General features: G+C 51.5%; 1 protein-coding gene across 1 annotated transcript; it reads left to right on the top strand.

Annotated features, from left to right (window-relative positions):
- The first annotated feature begins 3,490 nt into the window (after positions 1-3,490).
- Positions 3,491-25,324, top strand: Fosl2 (FOS like 2, AP-1 transcription factor subunit). Its single transcript, XM_031355836.1, has 4 exons — positions 3,491-4,447; positions 14,364-14,615; positions 17,814-17,921; positions 20,166-25,324. Exons 1-4 carry the CDS (start codon positions 4,346-4,348, stop codon positions 20,688-20,690), a joined length of 987 nt encoding a protein of 328 aa, XP_031211696.1. The 5' UTR covers positions 3,491-4,345; the 3' UTR covers positions 20,691-25,324.
- Positions 25,325-26,358: the final 1,034 nt, after the last annotated feature.

Here is a 26,358-nt window from a genome sequence, read left to right as displayed (position 1 = left end):
ATGGGTGGGTCAGTGAGAGGGACAATCATTCTAAGATCCAAGACATCTCTCAAGGGCAACCTGAGCTGGATGGAATAACAAGGAAACTGGTAGGGGTGGAAGGGGAGGGTCCAGACACCCAGAGAGTCGATGAAGAACCAGCCCAGAGTGCCGTTTTTTTTTTTTTTCTCCACCGCTGCATCTCTCTTCCCTTCCCTCACTCCACGTATTTACTCAGAAGAGAAAGAAAGGACACTTAAGTGTCAGTTAAAGCCACGAACAAATGAAGTCCGTGCTTGGAAAGCCAGAAAGATGGTAGGAGGCAGGTAATGCTGGGGAGAAGGGTAGGCAGAATCAGTCAAAGCGGCTGTACTCCCAACTCGTTATTAAATATTAAACACTGGCCAGTTCCCTAGAGCAAGTTATTTGGCCTTACTTCCTTGAGCTGACACCTGGGAATGAGAGCCACCTCCAATGTTTGTTGTGGGGATTACAAGCAACAGTATCTGTTTTCCTTAAGATTCGAGACACTGGGACTTAATCCCTGTTCTGAGCATCTTATTCCAGTCCCTTCTTAACCTCGTGCCCCCAGGGATGTCTTCCCACGTAGGCGCCTCTGAACTGGGTTTAGATAGGTCAAACTTCAGGCATCCACTTAACTAAGGGAGGCCAGTGCCGGGGCAGCTCTGCCTCTGGTGCCACAGGACTGAAAGGTGGCCTAGGCTGTGCAACATAGGTCTCCTCTCCAGGCAGGCACGGGGAAGCCAGCTCACGTTCCAGAGGAGGGCCAGGCAGGGATCAAAGCGATCTCAGGCGGGCCAGGGCGCACCAAAGGGAGGCCGGCGACTTGCATCAGCACAGATTCCGTGATGCTCTGCCGACGTCTGGGGGCTGCTGGCTTTACGGGAAGCCACAAGAAAGGAAAGGACCGGGGAAGCGGGTCCGGGCGGGGGCGGGCGAGGGCCCGAGGTTGCGCTGGCCCGAAGGCGCGCTCCCGGCGGCGCCTGCTAGTGGCTGGACGCGCCCGGGATGGCGGAGGCCTTGGAGGAAGCTCCTGTTCCCCTTCCCCCTCCACCCCCACCCCCGCCCCGCGTTACTGGAAGGACTGAGTGGGAGAGACCCAGAAGCTCACGATTATTGAATGCGGGCTGGGGGAGGGCCGGACAGGCCGTGGGGCTCGAAGGAAAACCAAAAGTGCGTCTATTCGTGCTGCTGTGACACGCGGTTCCTCGGGGGAGGCCCCTGCGTACCCCGGCCGCGCCCCCAGTTGCTCACCCCCAACCCTCCAAGATTTCACTAGGGCGATCGAGGACCCGCACAGCACAGGGCGAGGCGAGTGGGAAAGTGTCACGATTTTTTTCTATGCCCTGCCCCCGTCCCCACCTCCAGTTTTCTGGGTTTTGCTGCTGCTGCCTGGGAAGGGCTGATCCGTTTTGCGTCAAAGGGCTGCATTTACTCAGTCCTGCTGAGAGAGGCGCGTAAACACCCAGGCAGGCCAGGACGCAGGGATGAAGGGGGGGGGTGAGAGAATGGGCCAGGCACCCACGGCTGGTGCGTGCGTGTACGCCTGCCCCACACCCTGTTCGCGAGCCTGCAGAGCTGCACATTCTGCTGGGAGGGCAGCTGCAGAAATGCGAGGAGTCTGGCCACCTCGGCTCACCACGCGCACGAGTCCTTGGGGATGGAGCTCAGGACAGAATGTGTTTTATAACTGTAAACAATAACCCCGAGTATTGTTTGGGATTACGGTATCTTGGGGCCCTTGGGGCAGCCAGATGCCGCCAGCCGTCCCGGAAACGCCAGCGCTTTATATAGAGCCCCGGGAAAGCTTCGAGTTCCCGGCTCTTATTTTTCTTTCCTAGTAACGCCCCCACTTCACAGATAAAGAAACTGAGGACCTGAGATGTGGTATGGGAGATGCATAGCGCTTCAGCGTCCTCAGCGGAATCCCAATAACCTATCTTCCCATTCACTCCTCAAAAGCTTACGGATACAGATGCACTGCTTAAGGATGGTTAAAAACAGAGTCATTTCACCCTTGTAATCCCAACACTCGGGAGGTGGAAGCTTATCTTTGACATATAGCGAGTTTTAGGACAGCCTGTGCTACCTGAGACCCTGCTCAAAAGAAAGAGTTCTTCAACTCCTGGTACAGCGCTTATCTGTACACATTGTACCTTCTCTGGGGATGATTGGTTATCCTAAGCAGACGAAAGCTTTAGGTCGTCCTGATCCAAACCTTTCATTATATAGAGGAGGAAACTGAGACTCTAGACTCGCCCAAGATCTCACAGCTCGTAAACAGCATAGCCAGGCGTTCATACTCCAAGGCCTGCGCTCTTTACCCTGAGTGCCACCCCACCCAGCAAGGCGGGAAGAGCCCAGGAGTCCTGCCACGCGAGCCCTGAACTTTGCTCCAAAACAGCTCAAGGCAACTTGGGGCACACCTCTCAGTCCCCAGTTTTATTTTTCTTTCTTTTTAAACAACCAGATTTGCTTTTAAGGCCTAGTTACTGCTATTACATGCGTCCTAATTGTGTAACACAGAGGATTCCTGGGATGTCTCGCTAGTTAATTTCGTCTTCAATACTACTTCTAAGCAAATTAATTGGAAGGCCAAGACAAAAAAACAAACAAACAAACAAAAAACAAACAAACAAAAAACCAAGCACACCACACACACACACACAAAGTGGGTAGCCAGGCTCCGACTGAAAAATGGGCAGGCCAGCCCCGCCTGGAGGCGCCGCGCCGCACCCCGCCAAGACCCGGCCGCAGGGTGGCGCGGGTGCCCGGTGCGCCCAGGACGCCCGCTGCACCGGGCGGCGCCGCTGAGGGTGCGGACGACTGCGCACGGCCGCGCCCTCCCCGCGAGCAGCTCTGCGCGCCGGGCTCTCGGCCTCGCGGTGGCGCCGCACTGAGCCGCCCGTCTCGTCTTCAGGACTGCGATTTTTTTTTTCCCCTAAAACCCGGAGCCCAGGCCCGCGCGGTCCCTTTCGGGGCCCCGCCCCGCGCCCCTTCCTTTTGGGGTGGGGATGAGGGGGGATAGGGAGGCCAGGGCGCACTCCGGAGCAGGCGAGGGAATCCCTCTCCCTCCACGTCACCCGAATGCGAGGAAACCCGCACTCGCGTCCTCTAACGCAAATGACCATCTTTGGCAACGTGCGCCAATGGAACAGACCAAGGGCGCTGCGCCCCAGGGGGGTAGAGGAGATCGGCATGAACGCGGGCGGCCTCGGCGCCCCCTTAGTGCGAAAGCCTCGCGCTCCCACCCTCCCCGCCTCCCGCCTTCCTCGCGCTGGGTGTGCGGCTGGCGTCAGCGCGACCGCGAGCCGGGCCGGGAGGGAGCGCCGCGCCTGTTCCACCCCTCCCCTCCGCGCCTCTTCCTCCTCCTCCTAGTCCCGGGCCTCCTCCCCCGCCGCCTGGAGCGCTCCTCCCAGCAAGGTGGAGTCTAAGGTTGACGTGAGTGGATCCACATGGTGCGGGGCTGGAGAATAAAGAGTGTGGAGTTGAACTCGTGCCATTGTAGTGACTCATCTCGGGCAGAGCGCAGGGGCTCGGAGCGAGACAGCGAGCGGCGCTCGGCAGGGACAGAGAGAGAGCGCAAGAAAGAGGGGGAGAAAGAGGGGAGGGCGAAGCGAGGCGAGACGCGCGAGGCTGGCTCGTCCCGGAGCCGGCACGGGGTGCAGGTCACTGCGACGCGGAGCCACGTCCCTCTCAGCACCGCTCAGCCTGGAACCCCACGGGCGCTGTCCCACCGGCGCGATCAGGGCCGCTGAACCGGCGCTCGTCGCCTTGTCCTAAGTCAAGTGTCCGAGTCGCCGGGAAACTCAGGCGGCGAGTTGGCCACAGGAAGTTTATTCTCGGGCTCCTTTTCTAAAAGGAGGAAACAGAAGTTTCTCCCAACCGGCAGCTTTTCTTTTTCGCCCTTTTGGCGCCCTGGGAGATTGGAGAGGGAGTCCCCCAGAGCTGCCAAGCGACACCCTCGGGGCTCCTAGTCTTTTCGCGTTGCCCATTTTTCTCCAGCCCGTGGGTCCCGGCAGAGCTCCGGCTGCGCGCGGGGGCGGAAGGGCGCGCGCAGGGGAGGGACCGAGGGACGCTCCGACTTTTTAGAGGGAGGGACCGGGTGGACAACCGGTTCCGCGGAGCTCGCAGAACAGAAAAGAAGTGCAGTGCGAGGCGATCGGGGGTCATTTCCCGAGTGTCGCTGCCTCCTGTCTGCCTGGGTTGGGGGACAGCCTGGGAGCGAAAAGCCCAGCCCGCGGCCGGGCCGGTGGACCAGCGAGCGCGCAGCAGACTGTGCGCGGCCGCGGCGAGGGCGGGGAAGAAAACCACCCTGTTTCCTCTCCGGCCCCCACCGCGGATCATGTACCAGGATTATCCCGGGAACTTTGACACCTCGTCCCGGGGCAGCAGCGGCTCTCCTGCGCACGCCGAGTCCTACTCCAGCGGTGGCGGCGGCCAGCAGGTACGTGCGGGCCGGGGTGCACCTGGCGGCGCGGGCCGACTCCTACCCTCTTCTCGCTCCCTCTGCCTCCACCTCCAACCTTCGTCTTTTCCCTTTCCTGGCCAGGCTAGAAAAATACTTAGGGGTCACCGCTGTAAGTTGTGGATTTTTTTTTCCGTTCCGCCCCACCCACCCCTCCACTTTTTTTTTTAAAAGCAAGCGGAGAGTGGGCTTGAAGAGCCAACGACACCCTCTTTCCCCTTTCTTACTTAATTTTCCAGAAAAGCTCCTGAAATTACAGGCCCCCTCCGGGAAAGCCTGTTGCCTTCTTCCGAGCCGCTCTCCCTCCCTTTTCACGTTCCTCTTTCTAGGTAGTGGATAGGCAAGAAAATTTTTGCGCCCCCTAAGCCCCTCCCAACCGTCAAGGACCCTACCGGGGAAGGCTTTTTAACCCTTTCTTCTTCTGTTATTCTTTGGTCTTAGCTCTCTTCTGAAAGGAATTGGGGACTCATCAACAAGGCTTCAAGTGAGGGGAGTGAGGGGGTTGCCCCTGGGAATTAGGTGCGAAGGTCAGGAAGGAAGAAGCCGGCTTTGATTGGCTCTTGACACCTCCTGTAACACCCCCCCTCCAGCTTCCGGTAAGGGTCGGGCAGGGCAGGAACCTGTACTTCCCCCCCCCCCGCCCCCAGCAGAACCTTGAGGGGCTTGGGGAGTACCTGGGGCAAAGAAGCTGTCAGAGAGAAGTGGGGGAGAGAGAGGATACATCACTTGGGCTCCTGAGCGGTTTTTGAAGCAGAAAAACATCTCTTTCTAAAGCAGCTGGGCTGGTTCGCACTGAGGGACTGTGCCTGTAATCTATGTCTCTGTAGGTACCAGACAGGTATTGGTGGGGCGGTGGGGTGGGGGTACTGGGGTACCCGACTTGTGTCGCAGGAACCACATACACGATCTTGTGAGAGAACTGCATGAACTCACAAGGTCCTCTGCCACCTGAAGCCCACCTCAGCCAGAGTTCCTAGCCAAGCTGGCTGCAGCAAGGGTTACTCCATAAGCTTTGACTTTGACCTTTAGAAGTCAACCAGATAGGAGGTCCGGGGTCTTCCAGGGAAGGGTGGACTGAGCTGGGAAATATAATAAAAAATATTGCTTTCTTTGTAATCTGACAAGAGGGGCATCTCTCTCAAAGTGATGTCCCATGTCTGGCGAGTCCTTCCAAATGGCTTTTCTGTGTGTTCTCTCTAGTTCCTCCCAACCCCCATACCTACTAAGCACCCACTGTAGACAGCATGGTCTGAGCATTGAGGGTGCAGTCAGTGGACCCTTACTTACCACTGGACACCAAAATCATACCTAAAAAGTTGGTTGGCTATGTTTGCATCCCAGTATAGTTGATGTTTTGGGTTGAACCCAAGCATCACTCATCAATGGGTTTAGGGTCCTTTATACCTGTTGTCCCCTACTTTCCAATCCAATAACCCCACCCCTTTTACCTCTCCTTCCCAATCCACATAGAAGCTTTGCGTTGTCTGTTTCTTCCACTAATGAGACCAAGACAGTGAGCACTGACACAGTACAATCTCCCTGCCTAGCTTCGCTCAGACTCTGGGACCTGGATGGGAAGTCAGACCGGACATCAGTGCCCCAACTGAATAATCTGTGTCACTAGGGCTTTGAGCCCAGGATGTGAGTGAAGGCAATTCCCTGTTTTGGAAGCAAATCAGACAGGAAACCAATGCTCAGATGAAGGAAGAGAGCTCCGTCCAGCAGTGTGTAATGGGGCCTCATTACCCAAGCAAAAAGCAGCTGTTGGCTAATTCCTAGCATGCTGTAACACATGAGGATTTTGCAATTAGCAGCCACCAGTGCATGGGATTCTCAGGTCAGGCTGCCTATTCTGCTCAGCGGCATGGGCAAGAAGTCTTTCAAACCAGAGGGATTGGCAAGGTAATACCACTTAAGCCAACTCTCAGCCTGGCCTCTCTGCTCCTGGCCAGAGTGGTGGGTGCAAAATGAGGAACAGGGGGAGGGCTCCCCCCCACACCTCCTCTGACTTCCTACAAAACTGTTCTGTGGTCCCAGTGATAGGCCTCTGCTTTTGTTACTTCCCAAGTCTGTGCTGCTACCCCACCCCGATCTGGGCTCAAGGTAACTTTATTACATGCCAGATAAAGTCTGTAATCAGCTCTGCTCCCAGCCTTCTGCATGGGGAAGCTTTCCTGGCAGTTAGTGACTGGGCCTTCATCCTTTATGGCGGCACAGTGGACCAATCATTGTGAGAAGTTCCTGGTTTCCCTTGGGCAAGTCAATGCTATATTCCCCCTGTTCTCCTTGTTTGCAGGGTCCTGTATCCCCCATAAACTTGCTGCCTGGTGCCTCCCCCCTCCCTCCGTCTAGCTTCATAAGGTCTTAGGACAGAGTCCCATGGACCTGTGGGGTGGGAGGCAGGCAGCTCTTTGTTAGGACAGTCTATATGGCAGGAACTCAAAACATGAAGAATATTTCCTGTTGTAGCTATAATCTCAATCTCACAGGTTAATGACTGGCAATTTAATTTTCTTGGAGATTGTTGGATGTACCTCGCCCTCCTGGAGTGAGCTTTGTTATTGTGATTTTCTTTTTCCTGGGGACAACACCTCCAGATATATGCTGTGCCTTGCTCCTTGGCTCTTACGGTTTCAGGGCCCTGGCATTACGCAATCCAGCCAGTTACACAAACACAGGTCATTTCATAACTTGTTTTCTTCAGCCCCCTTCACATGAAAAACAAAACAAAACAAGACACGGAACTTTTCCAAAGCGGCTATCTGTTCTGACGACTTGTGAGAATAAGTCAAGGACATTTCCTTCTGGATCAGGGACCATCAGACCACCTTTTCCCCCCTGCCACAGTCTCCCAACAGCCATGCACACACATGCACGCGTGTGCGCGCATACACACACACATACACACACACACACACACACACACACACACACACACACACACACACACACACACACAAAATTCCCCAGAGTGAACTTTTGCCAACTGTACCAGGCTGGGACATTCCTCGTATCAAACAACTTTTTACCAGAAATGACTGATTTCCCAAGTCAGCCTCAACCGTACCCCTCTAGTGCCCCCTACAGGACATTTTCGGAAAAACTATCCTGAGAATGTATTTTTCCAGTCTCAAGAGTGTTAAACTTGGTTAGTTTTCCAAATTCTTAGAATTTTTCTTCTTATTTAAAGCAAACAAATGCTGTATATTGAACAATAACTAACTACAAATGGCTTGAATTAAAAGTGAGTTTCTTTTTAAGAAAAAAAATCTATTTTTTTAAAAAATAAAGCCTGTTTGGAATAAAAGGGTGCTTTCTTTTCTTGTTCGTGAGCCCCCCCTCCCGCCCCATAGTGTTTTCAAATACCGAAGGATTGTTTTCCCCATGTGCTTGTGGGGGGAATGTTGGGGGAGGGGGAGAAGATGCAAAGTGATGGTCTCTCTTTTTGTTTTTTGTGATCTTATAGATGTTGTAGGTTAGGATCAGGCAGTGTTACCCCAGGAATGTATCTGTTCCGTGGATTCCTCCTGGTGGAAGTGTCCAGTTTCTCACCACCATGGGGTGAAATAGCAGTCATAAACTGTCTGAGAGGCAACTGAATTTTCCTTTCCAAAATCCTGAGTGTGTTTCCATTATTGTATTTCTGCCTGTCTTATTAATCACACTGAGTATAAAATTTGAGGGCTTGAGGTGGTTTTTTGTTTGTTTGTTTGTTTGTTTTTTCTTACTACAAACACACCAGAACCTACACACCTAAATCACACAAATCATCAGCATCGTCATTGTCATCGTCATCCTCCTCATCTCTGTCACCTCCTCCCTTGCTGAACTATATGCTTAGTTGAATGCTGAGACTGCCGGACTCAAAGGCTTTGCAATACTGAGTTTTTGTTCTTTTTTTTTTTTTTATTGTTTTCAGTGCATTTAGAAAATTCTCCCTGCCAACAAATCTTCTCTTAAATGGTGAATTTGCTATTTAAAAATTTCCAGAAGGTCTTTGGAACTAAGTCTGACACATGAAGTCTGAGTGGACAGACTTGGGGTCCAGTAAAGAGTGAGACCTCAAGTCTTGGTCTCAGTCTCCAGAGTCCATTTGGACAGATGTCCCCCCAGTCAAAGCTCACAAAATGGCCCCTTGCCCACAGCATCTTTGCATCGATGCCCTTGGACATCTTTTTTCCTTTGTTACACAAAGACAAAGACTGTGGTTTATGTGTTGAAAGGGTAAAAATTAGCCTCACTGCTGGGAGGACATGGCTTGTCCCTATTGTACGTGTTGAGTTGTGACTTCAGCATATCAAAATAATGTCAGCTTTCCTGATTGAGGTCCGTATATCTGTCCCAGATCCTGCTTGGTAACTTGATCCTCTGTGCAAACTGAGCCAGTAACGAAACTGAGTCAGCCTTGTCGAGTGGCCGATGTCACCGGGCTTCCCTTTCAGCAGTTCTTTAAGAGGTGACAGACCACCCGTCCTCCCGTGGGAGCAGGCTACTGGGTCCACAGGTTCATGTCTCATATGATTAGGATCCTGACAAGAGTCAAGAAAGACATGGAGAAGAGGACAGGCAAACCCGGCCTGATTGACAGCAGTACCTGGAGGATGTGTGAGAGGAGGTATTCTCCCATTCAGGAGTGGGGCTCTTGCCAGAAAGAGCAGGGAATCCGAGAGACCTGGGGATAACACCTTGGCGGGGCTCTGCCCCTCGTCTCCTGCTTTCCTACATCCTGGCAGTGAAGTGCCACAGGCTAGACTTGTTCTTTTAAATGAAGCTAAGACAGAGAAGAGACTGGTGGGGACAGGTCCACTGTGATACATTTGTATAGTATAAAAGTTTGGGAATTTTAAGTTATTAGCAGCGATTTCCATTGTAACATAAATGGTATTTTCTTAGAGGAGAAAGGCCAGAGGTCAAGGTGATGGCCAATGTAACGCCATACTAGAGGCTCTGGAAGGCTCCTGGGCTCAGTGAACACACACTCACCTGATGCTGGTGTTGGGCCCAAGAAGTGTGAAGAGAACATGCCTTTTACCCCCTCTCTCCCCAGCTAGTCCCCAGCTAGTTAGAGTTCCCTAGTTGAGGCTATAGAAGGAGATAGGCCAGTTCCTTCCTAGATTGCTGCCTGCTGCCTGCCTGCCTGCCTGCTTGCCTGGTGGAGCAGGTTACAGGGTCCACAGGTTCATGTGTTGCATAATTGGGGTCCAAGAAGAACCTGGCCAAGAGGACCAAGCTTGACTTCTATTTAAATCCTGCCTGCCTAGCTCAGGACTGTGGGAGACCCTCCATTTAAGCCTAAGGGGATGGTAGTCTAAACTCTTGCTCGGAGACTCTTCAGCAAGGCTACTAGGTATGACTCTTTCTGAACCCACGGTCCTGTTGTTGAGTCCCAAAAGGCTAATTTCCAAGTCAGCGGCTTCTGGGCTGTGAGACTTCTCTGGCCTGCTGAGTTGGTTTCTGACGGACATCACTGAGTGAGCAGCCCATTGCACCTCAAGCACAGAATGCTGCTGGTTAACACTGAAGTCTCCAGTGTGCCCAAAGACACACAACAAAGCTCGTAAGGATTTAAACTTTTGCTCAGGGTGCAGAAATCCAAGTTGGTGAGCGACTTGCATCCCCTTAGCTTCCTGGATGAAAAGGGATCTCTCTTTTTGTTTGTTTGGTTACTTGGGTGGGTTTTGCTTCCATCTCTTTTGCTTACCTCTTACCTGAGCCTAGGAGACCAAACTGTATTTGTAAGTGAAGTTTAATGAGCCCAGGGATGCTCAAGTATTCCCTACTGATGCGTCCTTGGTCCTTATAGAGAATTACCCAAAAGTTGACAGGGAGACACAATATTTCTAAGTACTTAGAAGCTCTGCTAGTCTGGAATGCCATATAGCCACCCAACATTTCAGTCCTGTCCCCAAAGGAAGAGCTCTCCAGGGGCTTGTACCCCAAGAGAACTTGGTTACCTCTCTCTCTCACACACACACACCCGTTCCCCCCACCACTGCCACATGGTACCAGGTGCTGTCACAGCCTTGTTCTGTAACTGGAAAGCTGTCTTGGTTTCTTTCTCTTGAGTGTGAACTCCTTCATGGGAATCATGACTCCGTGCCCCCTTTATGGGACATTTGTGTCCTTCTTCATCTGTTGGCATAGGAGGAGCGCCTGTTGGTCAGGCTCGCTTCTTAGACCACAGACTCTTAGCCTTATCTCCTCTCTTATCCATTGCCACTCTCTGAATAACATGTTTGGAGCTGAGACAAGACCCATCTGCCAGATCTAATTGAAACTTTTGTGCCGTCTCTCTCCAAGAGGCTGCTTTGGAGACAAAAGCCTTCTTTATCAGGGCTCAGTCCCCTCTGGGGACAGGGCATTGTTTGTCTTGCAGTTTGGAACCCTCATGTTATCCAGATGGCTTACCCTCTGTCTGAAACAAGGTGTACATGCGATTCAGAGGCAGTCATTACCTCCCGCCTTGTTTTTATTGCAGCTTTGTTTTGTCTAGACCAAGCCGTCGGTGCAAGGAACCTGGCTGGTGCCTACCGGGAAAACTGTATGAGCATTGAGGACCCGAGAGGAGCTGGGAGGCACCTGCCCATCCCTGAGGGATCTTAGTCTTCCAGCTCACTTTGGGTTTCCCACTTCCTTCCAAACCTACAACTGGTACATTGTGGTCTTTCTTAGATGCTTTCCTAAAAAGAGAGCTGGTGGCTGTCCCCAAGGAGGAGATGGTCACCCAGGGCCATTGCCCTGGGCACCCCTTCTATCTGAGGACCTGTCTTAGGGAAGAGCAATAGAGTACAGAGTTGGGTGTTTCCAAAAGTAGGAAGCTGGCGACGCTCCCAAGAGCTAGCCTGTGCGGTGTACACAGACCTACATTACCGGGTGACGTGATGTTGCTGATGGTGGCGGCGGTGGTGATGGTGACGATTTGTAGTGCCTTCCGTTTGTTTGGGGCAATGTTTTCCTGCCCTGGTTGAATGTTATAATAGGATCTCCTTGGAGTCTGAAAAAGTACCTGTAATAGAACTCCACCCCTGAACAATTATTTTAGACTCTAATGATGATGCTCCGACGGCGAGTTTTACAAGCTCCTCAGAACATTCTTAGCCAGGTTGAGAACCACTTACGTGCTTTGCAGCCTGTGATTACAGTAGCTGTGGCTTTAATCCCTGAAATAATGTGGGAAGTTCAGAATCAATATGCTCTCCTTTGTCCCAGAATTGAGCCCTCAGTGACTGGCTCAGGGCAGAGCACAGCCCTCATGCCACCTCTTGTAGCCCCAGAGAAACACACACCTGATTCACACGAAATGTGCCCCCTTCCCTTTCTCCCTCCCTCTCAGTACTAAAGACTGAACCTAAGGTCTTGTGCTTGCTAAGTGAGTAATTTAGTCTGTTTTATATTTTGAGACGGGGTCTCATAGAGTTGTCCAGGCTGGCTTTGAACTCATTTTGTAGCTCAGAAAGGCCTTGGATTTTTTTCCCTTGTTCTTCTACTTTAGCCCCCATGGATAGCTGGGATTTATAATCTTGAGCCACCAAGTCTGACATAGCTGTTTCCTTTCAGTCAATTCTTGGTTCCAAAGCAAATCCAACCCTACTTACCTTAGCCTTCAGTTCAGGTGTAACTGAACTGGCCAGAATGGCCACAAGCCATTGTACTAGGCAACCTCCCTGGTAAAATCCCAGAATCCATTGCACTGGGCAGCTTTCCTGCACTGGGGCAATCTGGGGAGTGAGGCAGTCATGTTCTTCCACACAAACTGGAGTTGTCAGGTGGTGGCAGGATGGTATGTGAGGATGAGTCTGTCAGCTCTTTCAGGTTCTGTGTGTGTGTGTGTGTGTGTAGGCTTCACTTTATTTCATACCAGGACCTATGATGTTATCAGCAGGGATAAATGATGAAAAAGTGGTCACTTGTAATTTTTCTAGTTTTGGTTGCTCTGATTAGACCAGGCAGAGGCTGCTATAGTTCCTGGGCTAATGACAGTAGGATTTTTTTTTGGGGGGGGGGGCAGAACCAATCTATGGGACCTCCTTGGTGAGAGGGAAGGCTTGAAGGAATCTTTAGAACAGGGTGGACTCTAGCAGCAGGGCTGGGTTTTGAGGGAGAAAGACTAATAGAGAAATCTTTGTGGTGCCATGTAGAGAGGCTCCTTTCTTGGCTGTGCTGAACTCTGTCTGGATTCTGATCCTGCTGCTTTGCAGCAGTAAGGCCTTGGGTAAGTGGCTTGACCTCTCTCCAGCCGTTGCAGCCTTTGTGGTGAAGGTAATGTGGTACTGACCTTGGAGGGAGAACCAGTCAAGGAATCTAGGCAAGACTTTAACACGGTGTCTGTCCTTCTGGAAGAGCTAGCTATTATGACTGTTATTTACCCACGAGATTAGGAGGCGAAGCTGCAGAATGCTCTTGTGGACACAGATTGTCTGAGGATGGGTTTTGGACTGGGACCATAGAGCGCCTTCTCCTGAACTGCTGGAAATGGGGTGAGGGCTCTCTCCCATTTGCCTCTCTCACTTTCCAGGAGCTGTCCTGGAGAAGAGTCAAGGCCACCTGTTGCCATCCTGGCAGGAGGGAATAAATTCTAAGGAGAGACACTTGTGCCCCTCCGTTTGGATTTCAGGCCACTAAAAACGATGGTCACCGAGAAACTAAATTTGACCCAGGAATCTCATGCTGAGAGAAGGAAAGGGTCTTCACACAGTAGGACAGCCTGTCAGAGTTCCTTGCAGGATAGACTGGAGGTAGTGGTGATGGGCAGGACCACGTCCTGACTACTTAGCTGTGCATCCCTTTGCCCTCTATTTAAACATCAACCTCATGGCCTGATCCTGAAGAGACTGGGGAGAGGGGGGTCACTGGGCCTCTTTGTTCCTTTCCTTAATATGGTCACATAGAATAAATCTCCCTTCTCTGCTTTCCTCTTTTACTGTTTAATTGGCCAACTGGGGATGGGTGTGGAGCCTACCTAGTTAAAGCTACTAGGGCCCAGGCTCTGACCTGTCACCTCCAGTAACAGAGTAGATGAGGGACTGATCTAATGTGCTTTGGTGCTCTGTCTTGTTGGATTTTAATTCTAAGGCATCCCATAGTCCCCAGAGCTCTACAACATGATCCTCATGTAAATTAAGAGACAAAGGGAAGCCTTTGAGCTGCCAGCACCAAGGTGTTCCCTTGCACACATCTGTGAGTCCATGGTAGAGTTAGACACAGCACATCTGCCCCATGCCAGGTGTCAGTGAAGGGGAAGGGACAGGGGTCAAGGACAGCAATAGGAAGTCTGGTTGTAAAGTCAGACTCGCGGGCCACAGTCCCACCCACTGATAGTACACTCGGCAATAGACAGAGAGGTAAGGATTCGGGCTTCTCAGCTTGACCTTGATCTGATAGGCTTTAAGGTGAATCACAAACTTCCTTGGAAAGCGACAAGCTGACACAGTATAAGTGTAGTGATCTCTCTTGATCTACTGGTGTGCAAATCTCTAAGAGACATGTCCTGAGCTAGTACCCTGGGGAGTAATTGGTAGATGACTCAGAGGCCCAGGAGGCCACATTGAAACATCCTGCAGATATATACCCTGGAGGGCTGCAGGGTGAACGTTGAGCCGCACAGCCTCACACGTGTCCTGGAAGTCACTTGGGATATGGCTACATCCTCCCTGAGTTCCTGAGAACGGAGCTTTCAGGACTCCAGGCAGGGAAGAGATCTGAGACATAGCCCAGGGATGGATAAGAGCTGCTTGATGTTTGGCTATTCCCATTTTTTGGGGGGAAGCCCACCTGGGTCCTTACCTTGCCATCAAGCCATAACCTGGAAGTCTACATCGTTTAGCCTTGGCTCTGGCTCTGATCGTCCTATTCTGCCATTTCTTGGCTCAATGTCATATCCTTCTCCTTGTTTCAGAAGTTCCGGGTAGATATGCCTGGCTCGGGCAGTGCCTTCATCCCCACAATCAACGCCATCACCACCAGCCAGGACTTGCAGTGGATGGTACAGCCCACAGTGATCACCTCCATGTCCAATCCCTATCCACGCTCACATCCCTACAGTCCCCTGCCAGGCCTGGCTTCGGTCCCTGGTCACATGGCTCTCCCAAGACCTGGAGTGATCAAGACCATTGGTACCACCGTGGGCCGCAGAAGGAGAGATGAGCAGGTATGCCTCTAGCTAGGGGAGGGAAGGACTCATGAACATGAGTGTTCTGTCAGTGCTTGAGGGAGATCTTGACTGGGGAGAACACCTTGTAGGTGTGAAGTCTCAGTGAGTGGGAACTGTCATGGCTTCCTACAGTAGTAGTACCTGTCCTAGGCCTTAGTGGGGAGCCATTGGAGGAGTGCCATAGGATAGAGCTATGAACACCCAGGTGACTTTGCATTCTTCCTCAGTGTCTCAAGCCTTTAGATCAAAGCTGCAGCCCTCTTCCGGTTCCTGGACTGTACACTCCAGAAATATAGTGACCTGGGGACCTGAGGAGTCCCTTCAGCTCTGGGGAGTTGGGGCAGGGATAGAGGTCACACATGAGGGTTCGCTTGTTTTTCCTCCTCAAAGATCTTATCCATCTCCCACAATGGACAATGCACCCGAGAATCAGACCGCCTTGCCGGGACTCCATACTCAGTGCTCTTCCAAGGCCATGCCACAGTGAGCCCAGAGATGGGAACCCTTTAACAGTACATTCTCCTTTTCAAATGTGAATCTAGTAAAACTTTCCTGTTAACTGCGAAAGCCTTCACCCCCGCCCCCATCTGCCTCCATTCCATGGCCCCAGTGTCTGCCATATCCTAGTACCAGTACCAATAAACATGGCTCCCTGTGCATAGTGAGGGACCCAGAGCCAGCAGACCCAAGGATTCCCAGAGTTGCAGGGCTTATCTCTCCATTCCAAGAGGCTAGAGGCTCCCTCCTAGCAACCTTGCTCTCCTGAAGACAAAGTAGGACCTCATGGCCAATCCATGCTGACACTGGGGCCCCAGTGAAGGGCCCCGAGGGGCTATGGGTAGTAGACCTGCAGTCCAGTTGCATGGGTGTGGGAAGCTACAGGCCCCTTCTGGGGGCTTCCTCTAGTCACAGTTACAGGTGATGTAGCAGTGACAGCACTGTCCTTTGTAATTGTACTCCCCAAGCTGAAGCCATGAAGCCATGATCAAACCATCATACCACTGACAGGCCAGATTGTTCTATGATATACATGATCCTGAGTGACAGCCAGGCTCCTGTGGGCTGGGAGGACATTGAAGTGTGTGGTGTGTCTCACGTTCTTCCTCTGCTGGGTCTGCCTCACACTACATTCAGAAGTTTACACCCGGAAGGGGCATTGAGGACGGTGCCTCCAAATTTTTCTCAGCTCATAGATAAAGAAGCTGAGACCCAGAGAGAAGGCCCAGGGTCATACAGGGTTACTAGCAGAGACTGGCATCACCACTTTGACCTTCAGTTGGATGTTTGTGACGCCGCATCACCTAGATGTGCTTCAAGACCAGCCATCTGGAGACATCCTTCCTCTTGTGGCAGGGAGGGAGAGAGCCAGTCAGAGGACCACTAACCACATTAGAATCACTTTCATGGCAGCCACATTCTAGAGCCTTGACTCTTGGGTTCCTGGCCCTAGGGTCTTGTCTGTGGCTTGTTCCCACTCCCTCCGTCACCCTACCCCCACTCCCCACCCCTGTTTCTAACCTAAGGCTTGTCCCAAGAGTCAGTTTGGTGCCTCATGACCTCCTCCAGAGCCTGCCCAGAAGGCTCCCCTGAGCCCAGAGTGGGGAGGGCGTGTGTGGCTTGTGGGTGGGTCCCTGGTGATGTTAACAACACTGAGACTGTAACCACGTTGATCTCACCACCCCAGAACATTTCCTATGTCGACAGTACCCACAGTTGCCCCACACCTCCCTGACAAGGAGACACATCTAAGGCTAAAAGTACCGGAGGTGGGAGGAAGGCCTGATGTGGACCAAGCATAGTGGTTTTTATTTTATTTTATTTTATTCTCCTTCAGCAGTAAAGGCTGTGGTGGGGGAGAGAGTTGTAGGGGAGGTGGCCTGTGAAGAGACCTTAACCTAAGACTACCACAGGGCCATAGGCTTTCTTGGTAACTAACTTTGTAAGCCTTGGACCAAGACAGGTTTGGGAACAACAAGTGATCTGGTGATCTCCTGTGGGGTGTAGGTAAAATGAGTTTGGCCTCTTTCATGCTTTCCTTCTCCACTCATGACATCACAGCCACCCAGGTGGCAGGGAACATCCTACGGGTCCTGATCTGGGCCCAGCTAGCAGAAATGGCTTGTTCCTCATGGTATGGTTTATAGTTAGATAACTTCCTTCTATGGGATAGCTTGAGCTTTTTTCTCCATGGGTCCCTTAAAGGCAGGACTCAGGTCCTGTCATACTTAGAATCTTTTAGGCCCCTCGCTGAGCAAAGGCACATAGTAGGTGTGCATCAGTGTCTGGTAGCTGACAGGAGGGTCTTCCATTTATCCTGCCTTGTGTTTTGGCCCATGGCCTTCTCCTCGGTACTGTCTATGACCAAGTCTCTGACCAGTTCTGGGGCAGGAGCCGGTTCCTGACCTCTCTGCACAGATCAGCCTCAACTCTTAGAATCTTGTATCACATAGAAGGTCACTGTCAAGTAATCAGGAAAGTGGCACAGTGAGACTTTTATCCCTAGGCTGCTTTTTCCCTTGGCAGGCTCCTAGGGAGTCCTCAGGGAGACCTGTGAGAAATTAGCACTTGGGTTGGCAGAGGGGGTTGGGGGTAGAGTGGTACCCATGGCCCTCCCGCTAGTGACAGGACATCAGAACATGCCTCCTCCATGGGTGCGTCTCTACATAATCAAAGACTCTACATAATCAAAGGTGGGCCATGAAGCTTGTGGAGCAGATGATGATGATGATGATGATGATGATGATGATGATGATGATAAGGAGGAAGAGGAAGGAAGAGGAGGAGGAGGAGGAGGAGGAGGAGGAGGATAATTAGCCAGCTCTGGAGGAAGCTGGTACAGCAGGTGAGGCCAGACCTGGCTTCCTAAATCTTCCCTAGCTGAGGCTCTGAATCAGAGCTGACAGACAAATGCTGTCCTGATGCAGGGCCCTGAATCCCTCATCCACTCTTGACCTGCTATCCCTTTAAATATACAACACCACCTTCCACAGCAGATCCATCCAGTGACAGCTCCCTCTAGGCAGCTGCACAGTAGGGGCCTCATGCTCTGGGACCTCTGAACCTGGCTACACTCCTCTCTCCTCTCCTCCCCAGTTCTAAAAGAGCAGGTTACAGCCCTTAAAGTACAGCTTTTTTTTAAATGCTGCGATCTGTTCGTACTGTTCTGACCCTGACTCTTGACCTTGGCCTCTGTAGCTGTCTCCTGAAGAGGAGGAGAAGCGTCGAATCCGGAGGGAGAGAAACAAGCTGGCTGCAGCCAAGTGTCGGAACCGTCGCCGTGAACTGACAGAGAAGCTGCAGGCGGTGAGGAGCTGGGACCTGGGGGGCTCCTGTCCTTTCCAATGGCACACTTATGATGAGTCAGGAGAAATGGAACTTCTTTTTTAAGGACATGGGTCGACATTATGCTAAATGAGGGGGTGGTGGTGGTGGTGGTAGGAGAGAATGAGTAGATGAAGGAATGAGAGGTGGCCTTCGCCACCAGTGTGGGCCTGAAGAGGAGAGAAGACCACCTTTTTAGGTCAGTGCCTTAGTGCACTCTGTCCTCAGACCCACTGGGGCTCTAGATGAAGAGTTGACAGTTCTGGTGAGCTAGGGCAAACACATCAACATTTGCCTCTCCATGAGCCTTCTCAGGGTTCCAGTTGCCTCCATGCCCATGGCGGCCCAGCCTGGTTGAAGAACCCTGCTTTGAGTGGGGTGGGAGCAAGCGTCCTCACACAGACAGGTCACATTTTAGTTGAGTTACATTTTCTTGGAGCTTTTGCATACCCTTCATTGACAGGAAGGTTTCCCATCTTTACTGTGAGCAGAGAGCTTCGTCTGTCCTTGTGAGTCACTCTCCCATGTTCCCTAATTGCTCAGACCCGGAGTCAGGGGGCCATGCTCCTTCTAAGCTTTGCCTAACGTAACTCCCTTCTGTGTCTGGCTAAAGGAAAGGCCGAGCTGGTAGAGGAAGTCCCAAGCAGATGCTGACTCCTTAGATAGAATGCTTTCAAAGAGAGGAGAGGAGCTGAGAAATTATCATCTGGCTATTAGAGAGATTTAGAATGTATTTAATCCTTCCACATACAATTGATTTGCTTTAAACTGTTTCCTTCAGGCCTCAGTACCAACTTTTGGGCACGTTCAGTAGAATATGTACTTGGTGAATCCCATGATCCCTGTAGTCATGGCCTATGGGACTGTCAGAGTAGGGATGGGGGTTGGGGTTAGAAGCTCTTCCTCCCAGATGAGGCAGATCAGGGAGTGATCAGTCCACCATGGGAGGCTCCCTCAGCAGGGCCCTCCATGGTTAACCATTCTCTCATACTTCGAGGAGCTGGGCCTTACTGTGACTCCCTGGGGGCATCCCTCACCACCAGCCCAGAACAGATCCTCCTCTGAGTCCTCCCTGCTGTCCTCCCCTCTTCCCAGAAGTCTCACACCCTACCTCTCCACCTCCCCCACGTCCTGGCCCAGCTACCCAGGCCCTGAGCCACATCCTCCACAGGAAGCCTCTGACGTGTTCATCAGACCCTTGAGACAGATGGAAACTTTTTTTTCTTCACTCCGGAATACACCGTAGTATGCTTAATGAAGCTCTTGCCTGTATCTCTGCGTTTGTGAATGGGAATCTGTGTTAGAGAGAAAGTGGGAAGGAGGCCGGTGTCCCACACCTTCCTTCCACCCCACAACCATTCCAATCCTTAGGCACTGACAGCTGCTCTGCTCTGTCTTTGTGTTAAGGAGGGGAGTTGAGGTCCCCACTTGTGACCTTGGCATCCCCACAGGTTCTTACAGTCTGTCACCTCTCTGTTGGGTTCATAGTGGAGCTAAATGTGTTCCTTGGAGTCTCTGGTTTAGGGAACTTCAGAAACTAAAGAGAGGCGAGATCCAGCAGGAATTGCCTGGGCATTTATTACAAGCCAGGCATTGTCTGTTCCAGCCCCGGGAGTAGAGGGTTGTCATGAGGGTCTGCTCTCATGCAGCTTCTAGCTCAGGCTGTGTGTGCCGGTGGACGGAGATGGTAAAGAAGAGTTGAGTAGAGTCTTCCTTTTGCTCTGAGTATCCCGATCTAACCTGGGGCACCACGAGGATTGAATGTAGTAGCATGCAAACTCTGGAGTCAGGTGCCCTGGGATTCAAGTCTGGGTAACTCTCTGCCGGCTCTGTAACTTTGAGCAAGTGACCAAACTTCTCTGAACCTTGGTTTCCTCCTCTTCAAAACGGGCGGATGATAACATCTGCTTTCAGAAACTTCTGGAGGGTTAAATGAGATTATCTCTGAAATATGTGACCTAGTGACAGGCATGAAGTAAGCGCTCAATTACAGCGGCTCCAGATGTTAATTCACCTGCCCGACAAGCCGACTTTGCTCCTTCAGAAGTAAAGAACTGTGAGCCACCATGTGACTCACACCGCAGTTAACTCTCTGGCCAGGTGTGTGAGAAGCTTGTGGTAGGTCTCCCGAGGACACTGCGGATCTCCCTTTCATGCCTGAACTGGGCCCACCCCTCAGGTCAGCCTGTAGGCTTCTGTCCCTCACACCCTTCTTTCCCCTTGCAGGAGACAGAGGAGCTGGAGGAGGAGAAGTCTGGGCTGCAGAAAGAGATTGCTGAGCTGCAAAAGGAGAAGGAGAAGCTGGAGTTCATGCTGGTAGCTCACGGCCCTGTGTGCAAAATCAGCCCCGAAGAACGCCGATCGCCCCCCACCTCCGGGCTGCAGTCCTTGCGTGGTACGGGCAGTGCCGTTGGCGTTGGCCCCGTCGTGGTGAAGCAGGAGCCTCCCGAAGAGGACAGCCCCTCTTCCTCAGCAGGGATGGACAAGACCCAGCGCTCTGTCATCAAGCCCATCAGCATCGCCGGGGGTGGCTTCTACGGGGAAGAGCCTCTGCACACCCCCATCGTGGTGACCTCCACGCCTGCCATCACTCCGGGCACTTCAAACCTTGTCTTCACCTACCCCAATGTTCTGGAGCAGGAGTCACCTGCGTCGCCCTCAGAGTCCTGCTCCAAGGCTCACCGCAGAAGCAGTAGCAGTGGGGACCAGTCATCAGACTCCTTGAACTCCCCCACACTGCTGGCCCTGTAACCCTGTGCTCCTCGGGCCAGCTCTGGAGGAGTCCTCATCCATCATTACCACACCCTTCCCAGGGACCAGCACCTTTAAGCACTCCAGGGCCCTAAGGGCAAAAAGGGCTCCTGGCTTTGGGGACCCACCCAATGGGACTTAGTGGTGAGACACTGGTTGATCTCTTAGAAGCCCTGGGATACCCGGCTCCCTCATTCATCTTGAAGCGAATCCTCTTTCTTGAGAAGCCTCAGAGAACATTGTGGATGCGCACTCGCGCGCGTCTTCCCAGCTTCTGAAGCCCCGCCCCCTGGAGCTGGCCCGGATGGTTCCTGTCCCTTTGTTATTCGTTGTCTCTGGAGTGACAGTGTCCTTTCCTGCCCCACCAAGCATGCTCAGTGCCTTTTGGTTCCCCTCCTCCCCCTAGTATCAGTTTTGCTCCCTCTGGGTTTTTGCCATGACATTTCATCTGGGTGGTCCAGATAGTAAAGCGCTTTTATTTCTGGAGCTGGGAAAGCAGATGACTCTTCCACTGGGGCGGACGTGTCCCGAAGGGGCAGTCAAAGTGCAATATTATTGAACCTTCCCTCCCTACACACCCAGTGCGCTGTGATTACAGACCGTGGGTTCCCTGAGTTCTGCTGGCGATGCTGCCGTCACTGGGATGCGCCAAGGACCTCCCCTCCCCAGTCTCGGAGGTGCACATCTCTTTGAGGATCGGCTTGGCCAGAAGACAGGGTGTGAGTGCGACAACCGGGGCACAGGTTGGGTTTGCCAAACGTCTAATTACCAAGCCAGGATTTGTGCCAACAAAGCCACATGGCTGTCCTAGTGAGCTTCCCTTCACCTGTCTTGGGCTGGGCGTCTCTTTAATTACTGCCTCACCGCTGCCCGTTCTGCCCCTGGACCCTTCTCTCTAGACTTGGGAAGCACTCCTTCCTAGAAGCCACACATCACTCCAAGGCCCGGCTGGGCGCTGCTCATCCCCAACTCTCATGGTGACACCACCCGTGGATATTTAATGTATGGGATGTGGGGTCTGCGCTTAGAGATGGTTTCTGGCAGCAGCAGCAGCCCCAGTTACCTAGCCTTCCCCCGCCTGCTCTCCTATCAGTGAGGTGCAGGACCCCACCCTCTGCTCTCAGTGGTCTCTGCTGCTGCTGAATCCAGTGGGTTTCCTTTCATACTTCCCTGGCCCACTCCAGAATGACCCCCAGACCCAGCATACCTGCCGGGAGTCGTTGGTCTCCGCCAGTCTTGCTAGGGCTTTGAGTGTCTATGCGGTTCCCATCAAAGCTAGTGTGTGTTCCTCTCCACTGCAGAACCATCGCTCTCATGGCTGTCCTGGCCTCCAGCTAGGGCACAGCCCTGCCCTCTACCTTTCTCTCCCTTTGTCCCCACTGCTTGTTGACACAAGTATGGAAGTGGAGTCTGGTCAGAACTGGTTTCTAGTGCTAATGTTCTGACTAGTATTTATGCTCGGGATCACCATCCACCCGTCTAAAGCCCTGTTACTCCCTGTTACTCGTGTCAAGCTTAATGGTAAAATCCCCACTTTTGAGAGAGAAGGAACACCTTCACAGACCAATGCCCTTCTCACCCTAAATTCACATGTCCCCATAAATACTTACATGCATGCAGAACACACAGGACCCGGGAGCCACGTGGGGAGCAGAGCTGAAAAGCAGAGCTTGGCTTGGTAGGGAGGGAGCAGAAAGGAGGTGATTTCGATGTGTTCTTTCCCGTAAGCCTTGGCTCTAACTCTGCTGTTCTAGTCTCCCAGAGCCTCTGGGGCAGGGGAGTGCTCCATGAGGTGGTTTGATGGCCTCAGAGCCCTAGAAGCAGAAGCCAGTGGAGCTGGGACTGGAGGAGTTGGGTACATACCCTGGGCAATCTCAGGTGTGAAGTTTTATCATCTCAAGCCAAGTGGGAGCTCTCTCCCTCAGGCCTGTGGGTTATTTCTGAAGTGAAGCTGCTGCCTGACCTTTTTTTCCCAAAGCCCCTTTCTGCCCACAGCAGGATCCCAAGCCAGGCCACAGGCCTATGACTTGGTGCCCTGGTTGGACACTCCAAGTCTGGCTTGCAGTTCAGATTTCATCTGTGTTGACATCAAGGGCCAGAGAGCACAGCCAGCTAACGAGGCCTCTGAGGTCACCTTCCCTTCCGACCTGCTTACTTTGTTCCACAAGACTTTTTGGCTTTTCCAAAGACAGAAATTTCTGGGGGGGAAGCCGAATATTTCTACCTAAACTGTGGATGTGACCTCAGTTCGCTTTCTTCTGGCTCACTGTCCAAGTTGGGTCACATACATGTTACTCATGCATGCCTGCGCTCCAGAATCAGGTGCCTGGCTTGCTGTCCTTCCCTGCCTCCAGGTCAGGGAGCAGCTGCAGTGGGGGTGGGGGAGATGGGTGCTTTGTGCTCATGGACACACACGCTCCCCATGTGTCCTCAGCTGTCATGGACTTGGGCTGGACTGTGAGCAGCTCTGGGTTAGTACAGGGCAGGCAGTCCTTAATCAGTTAGCATCACACAGTCATGGCCGCCAGGCTTCTGTGGGAACAGTCCTTCTCTGGCTAGCTAGCTAGGCACAGCTATGGCACTGCAAAGAGTAGAGCCCAGGTGAAGCTTAGGAAATTTTGGGAGCTAACACCAAGCAACTGGTTCCCTGAGGGAAGGTTTTGGGGAGCTCAGACTGCTGCTTTCATAGGCTAAGTGTGCCCATGCTGGCCAGTCATGGGAGCATTTCAAAGCCAACAGTAAGCAGAACCTGGAGCTTTCTCTGTCTGCATCCACTTAACTCCCAGTGGAAGAGGGGCCGGCACATCTGAAGCATCTGGATTCATTTCCCCCCACTTTTCTGAGAGACCAAAAGTGTTCCTTGAGATGTCACCATTTATCTTTCACAGTGACTTCCTTCCCTGAGTAGACATTTCATGTGGCCTCATTGGGGAGGAAAAGAATAAGTACCTACTATGTGCTGGGCACTATGAGGCACTTTTATATTTATCCTCTTTTAAGATAGGACTAAGGGTTCATCTCCTAGAAGGTCCCCAAGTAGTGACTAAACAAAAACACTTGGGGATGAGAGAGGTTTCTTCCGAGACTCCCAGGTGGGAGTGCCTCTGGTCTGGTGGTCCTCAAAGACTCATCCTCAGCACACCTGCCCATCCCAGGCTCCTCCCCTCAGACTCCTCCTACCTGGCTTGTGCTCCTCAGGTGGCTGAAGGGGCCACCTTAGTTCTCATAGAATTTGTGGACCAATAGGATATGTGTTGTGTATGACTTTCTTTTTAAACTATGAGTAAAAGGTCTTGCAGCGTGTGCTTGTGTTATCTTAGCATTTATCTTCAAGCCAGCATCTCACTATTTATTGACGGGGTGTGTGTGTGTGTGTTTCTGCATGTGCATGTGTGTGCACACATATGTGTTTGTGTGTGTTCATGTGTGTGCACATGTGTGCGCATGTGGGTGTGTGTGTTCATGCGTGTGCATGCTTGTGTCTTCCTGCAGCTTTTTCTTTTTTAAAACGATCATCCTACTGCTAAGTCAGTGTCTCCTCTTGCTTCTAGTGTTTTGGCCACGCCTCACCAAATGTCTGTAACGATCCAGCACTCACAACATGTGCAGGAGGAGCTGGGTCAGATTTTGACAGAGGGTATGGGAAGGGAAAGGGGAGAAGAAATTGACATTTATTTTATTATTTATTTTAAATGTTTACATTTCTTTGTGTTGTTCCAAGCCTGAATAGAAGCAGATGGCATTAAAGTACTCAGTTCCTACCCCCGTCTCCGGCTCTCTCTCCCCCACTTGTTCTAACTTAGGATAACGATCTCTTATTTTGTTTGTTTCTCAAGTGATTTGTGGACTTGTGCTGTATAAACTGTATTTAAAAGGTTCTGTTTTTAAAGATCGATTGTCATTCCTGTGGGGACAGTGGCTACTGAGAAATCTACATTGTAAGAGAAGACAGTGAAAGACCCTGGCCCTGTCTCTCAAAACTTAACTTTCTCTGTATGATTTTTTAAAAAAATATTCCATTTATTTTACTTTGTGGTTACTTGATTTTGAGGAAGAAAATATTCAACTTTGTATAAAGACTAGGTATCAGGGTTTCTTTTGCAGTGGGAGGTGTATATATCGTATTTTGGCATATAGTAGAAACTCAAGCTTTATGCATCTGTATTTGGGATATGTCAATGATGTGGAGTGAAATTTGCTATTAGACCCTGGAGGCAAATGGGTCGTATAAGGTTTTATGGCTCCGTCGGGAATTTTAATTTCCTTTCTGGGCACCTTTTGTCCCCTATTTTTAAAGTAACGGTGAAACGGCCCTGGGAGGGTCGCTCTCGTTGAACTCTCCAGGCAGGACCGTATGCCCAAAAATCTTTGTACAGTTTTAAATTTTTGAGGAGTGTCTCTGCTCGGAAGCGTCTGTGGTGGTGCCGTGTTGTTCTGTGTACTGTATGTGACACAAGCCTACAGTATTTGCACTAAGAAAAGCTTGTTAGGAGCTTGCTGCTATGGAGGAAAGAACAGATTAAAATTTATTTTCCCTCGGGGTTTGTTCTTGTTTTATGTTTTTGTTGTTGTTTTGTTAGCTTTCCTACTTCCACTGAGTAGCATTTTGTAGAATAAAATGAATTAAGATCAAAGAGCTTGTGATGGTTCCTTCCCCGTCGCCACCCTCCCCGTCTGCCCTGTTACTCCTCTGTCTCTTCTGTCCCTGTCTCTGCCTTTCCACCTTGTGGGTGAAGTTGGGGAGAGGGGGCTCATCTCAACCTCTGGCTGCAGGGAGAGTCCCTCATGTCCTTCCCTTCTTTGCCTTTCTGATCTTAGCTTCACCCTTCCCCATCCTGGGGTCAGGACTCAGTTCTTAGCCAGCTGCCAACCACTGCCAAGGTGTGATCCAGTCAAAGTTAAGGGGTTTTGTTGGGACAGGTTAACTCTGGAAGCCCAGAAATCTTCAAAGGACTAATTAAATGTATTGTAAGGTTGTCATGGTCAGACAGATCAAAGGCAGAAAGGAGCCCTGTCAACAAGATATACAAATACACGGAGTGCAGAATCTCTAGACTCTTTGGAAAGTCATGGGTTGTCAAGAGTGGAAAGTTCGGCAATGGCAGGCAGAGCAGGCATATTGTTCTGTAGACTAGGAAACCCAAGTGAATGAGGAGCATCTTCCAATGTGTTCCTTCATCTCCATCTTAGTGGTCTCAGAGACAGAGCTATCATTAGTTAATGCCCACAGTGCATGACAGTGCGTTGTTTACTATTAGTAAAATAGCCCTAACAATAATGTCATTTGCTCGGCTTAGTATACAGCCATTCTTTGGAGCTCTGGACTGGGAGTTTGAAGCATCCTGAGTCCAATACCTGCCTCTAGTAATGGAGAAAGCCTCACCCTTCTTCCCTGTGTAGGCGAGGGAGGGGAAATGATAGTAGGGAAGAGCTACCTACATGGGAGGGCTTAGACAACATAATGCTAGCCCCTCACTTCCTTGGTAGTGGGCTCATGGTGTAGAGGAATAAGTCTGGGCCTCTGCTGTACCTCTTCTACCTGAATGGACAGGAAAACAAATTCAGAGTCTGGGGTGTTTCCATGATACCTGTAGAGTCTCGAGTAAGACTTCATGCTTCCTTGGGTAAATATGAAGGAGACAGCCGCCCAGACTGTTCCCCGGCGCTT

This window comes from Mastomys coucha, unplaced genomic scaffold (genome assembly GCF_008632895.1).
Source record: "Mastomys coucha isolate ucsf_1 unplaced genomic scaffold, UCSF_Mcou_1 pScaffold6, whole genome shotgun sequence".
Classification (NCBI taxonomy): domain Eukaryota; kingdom Metazoa; phylum Chordata; class Mammalia; order Rodentia; family Muridae; genus Mastomys; species Mastomys coucha.
Note: the sequence above shows the minus strand (reverse complement) of the source record. Positions and strands in the feature narration are given on the sequence as shown.

Bases quoted from the DNA above. Each gene is read 5' to 3' on its own strand.
- Fosl2 (XM_031355836.1), top strand. From the start codon at position 4,346: ATGTACCAGGATTATCCCGGGAACTTTGACACCTCGTCCCGGGGCAGC. The intron at 14,616-17,813 runs GTATGCCTCTAG...TGGCCTCTGTAG, and splicing joins GCAGAAGGAGAGATGAGCAG to CTGTCTCCTGAAGAGGAGGA. The intron at 17,922-20,165 runs GTGAGGAGCTGG...TTCCCCTTGCAG, and splicing joins TGACAGAGAAGCTGCAGGCG to GAGACAGAGGAGCTGGAGGA.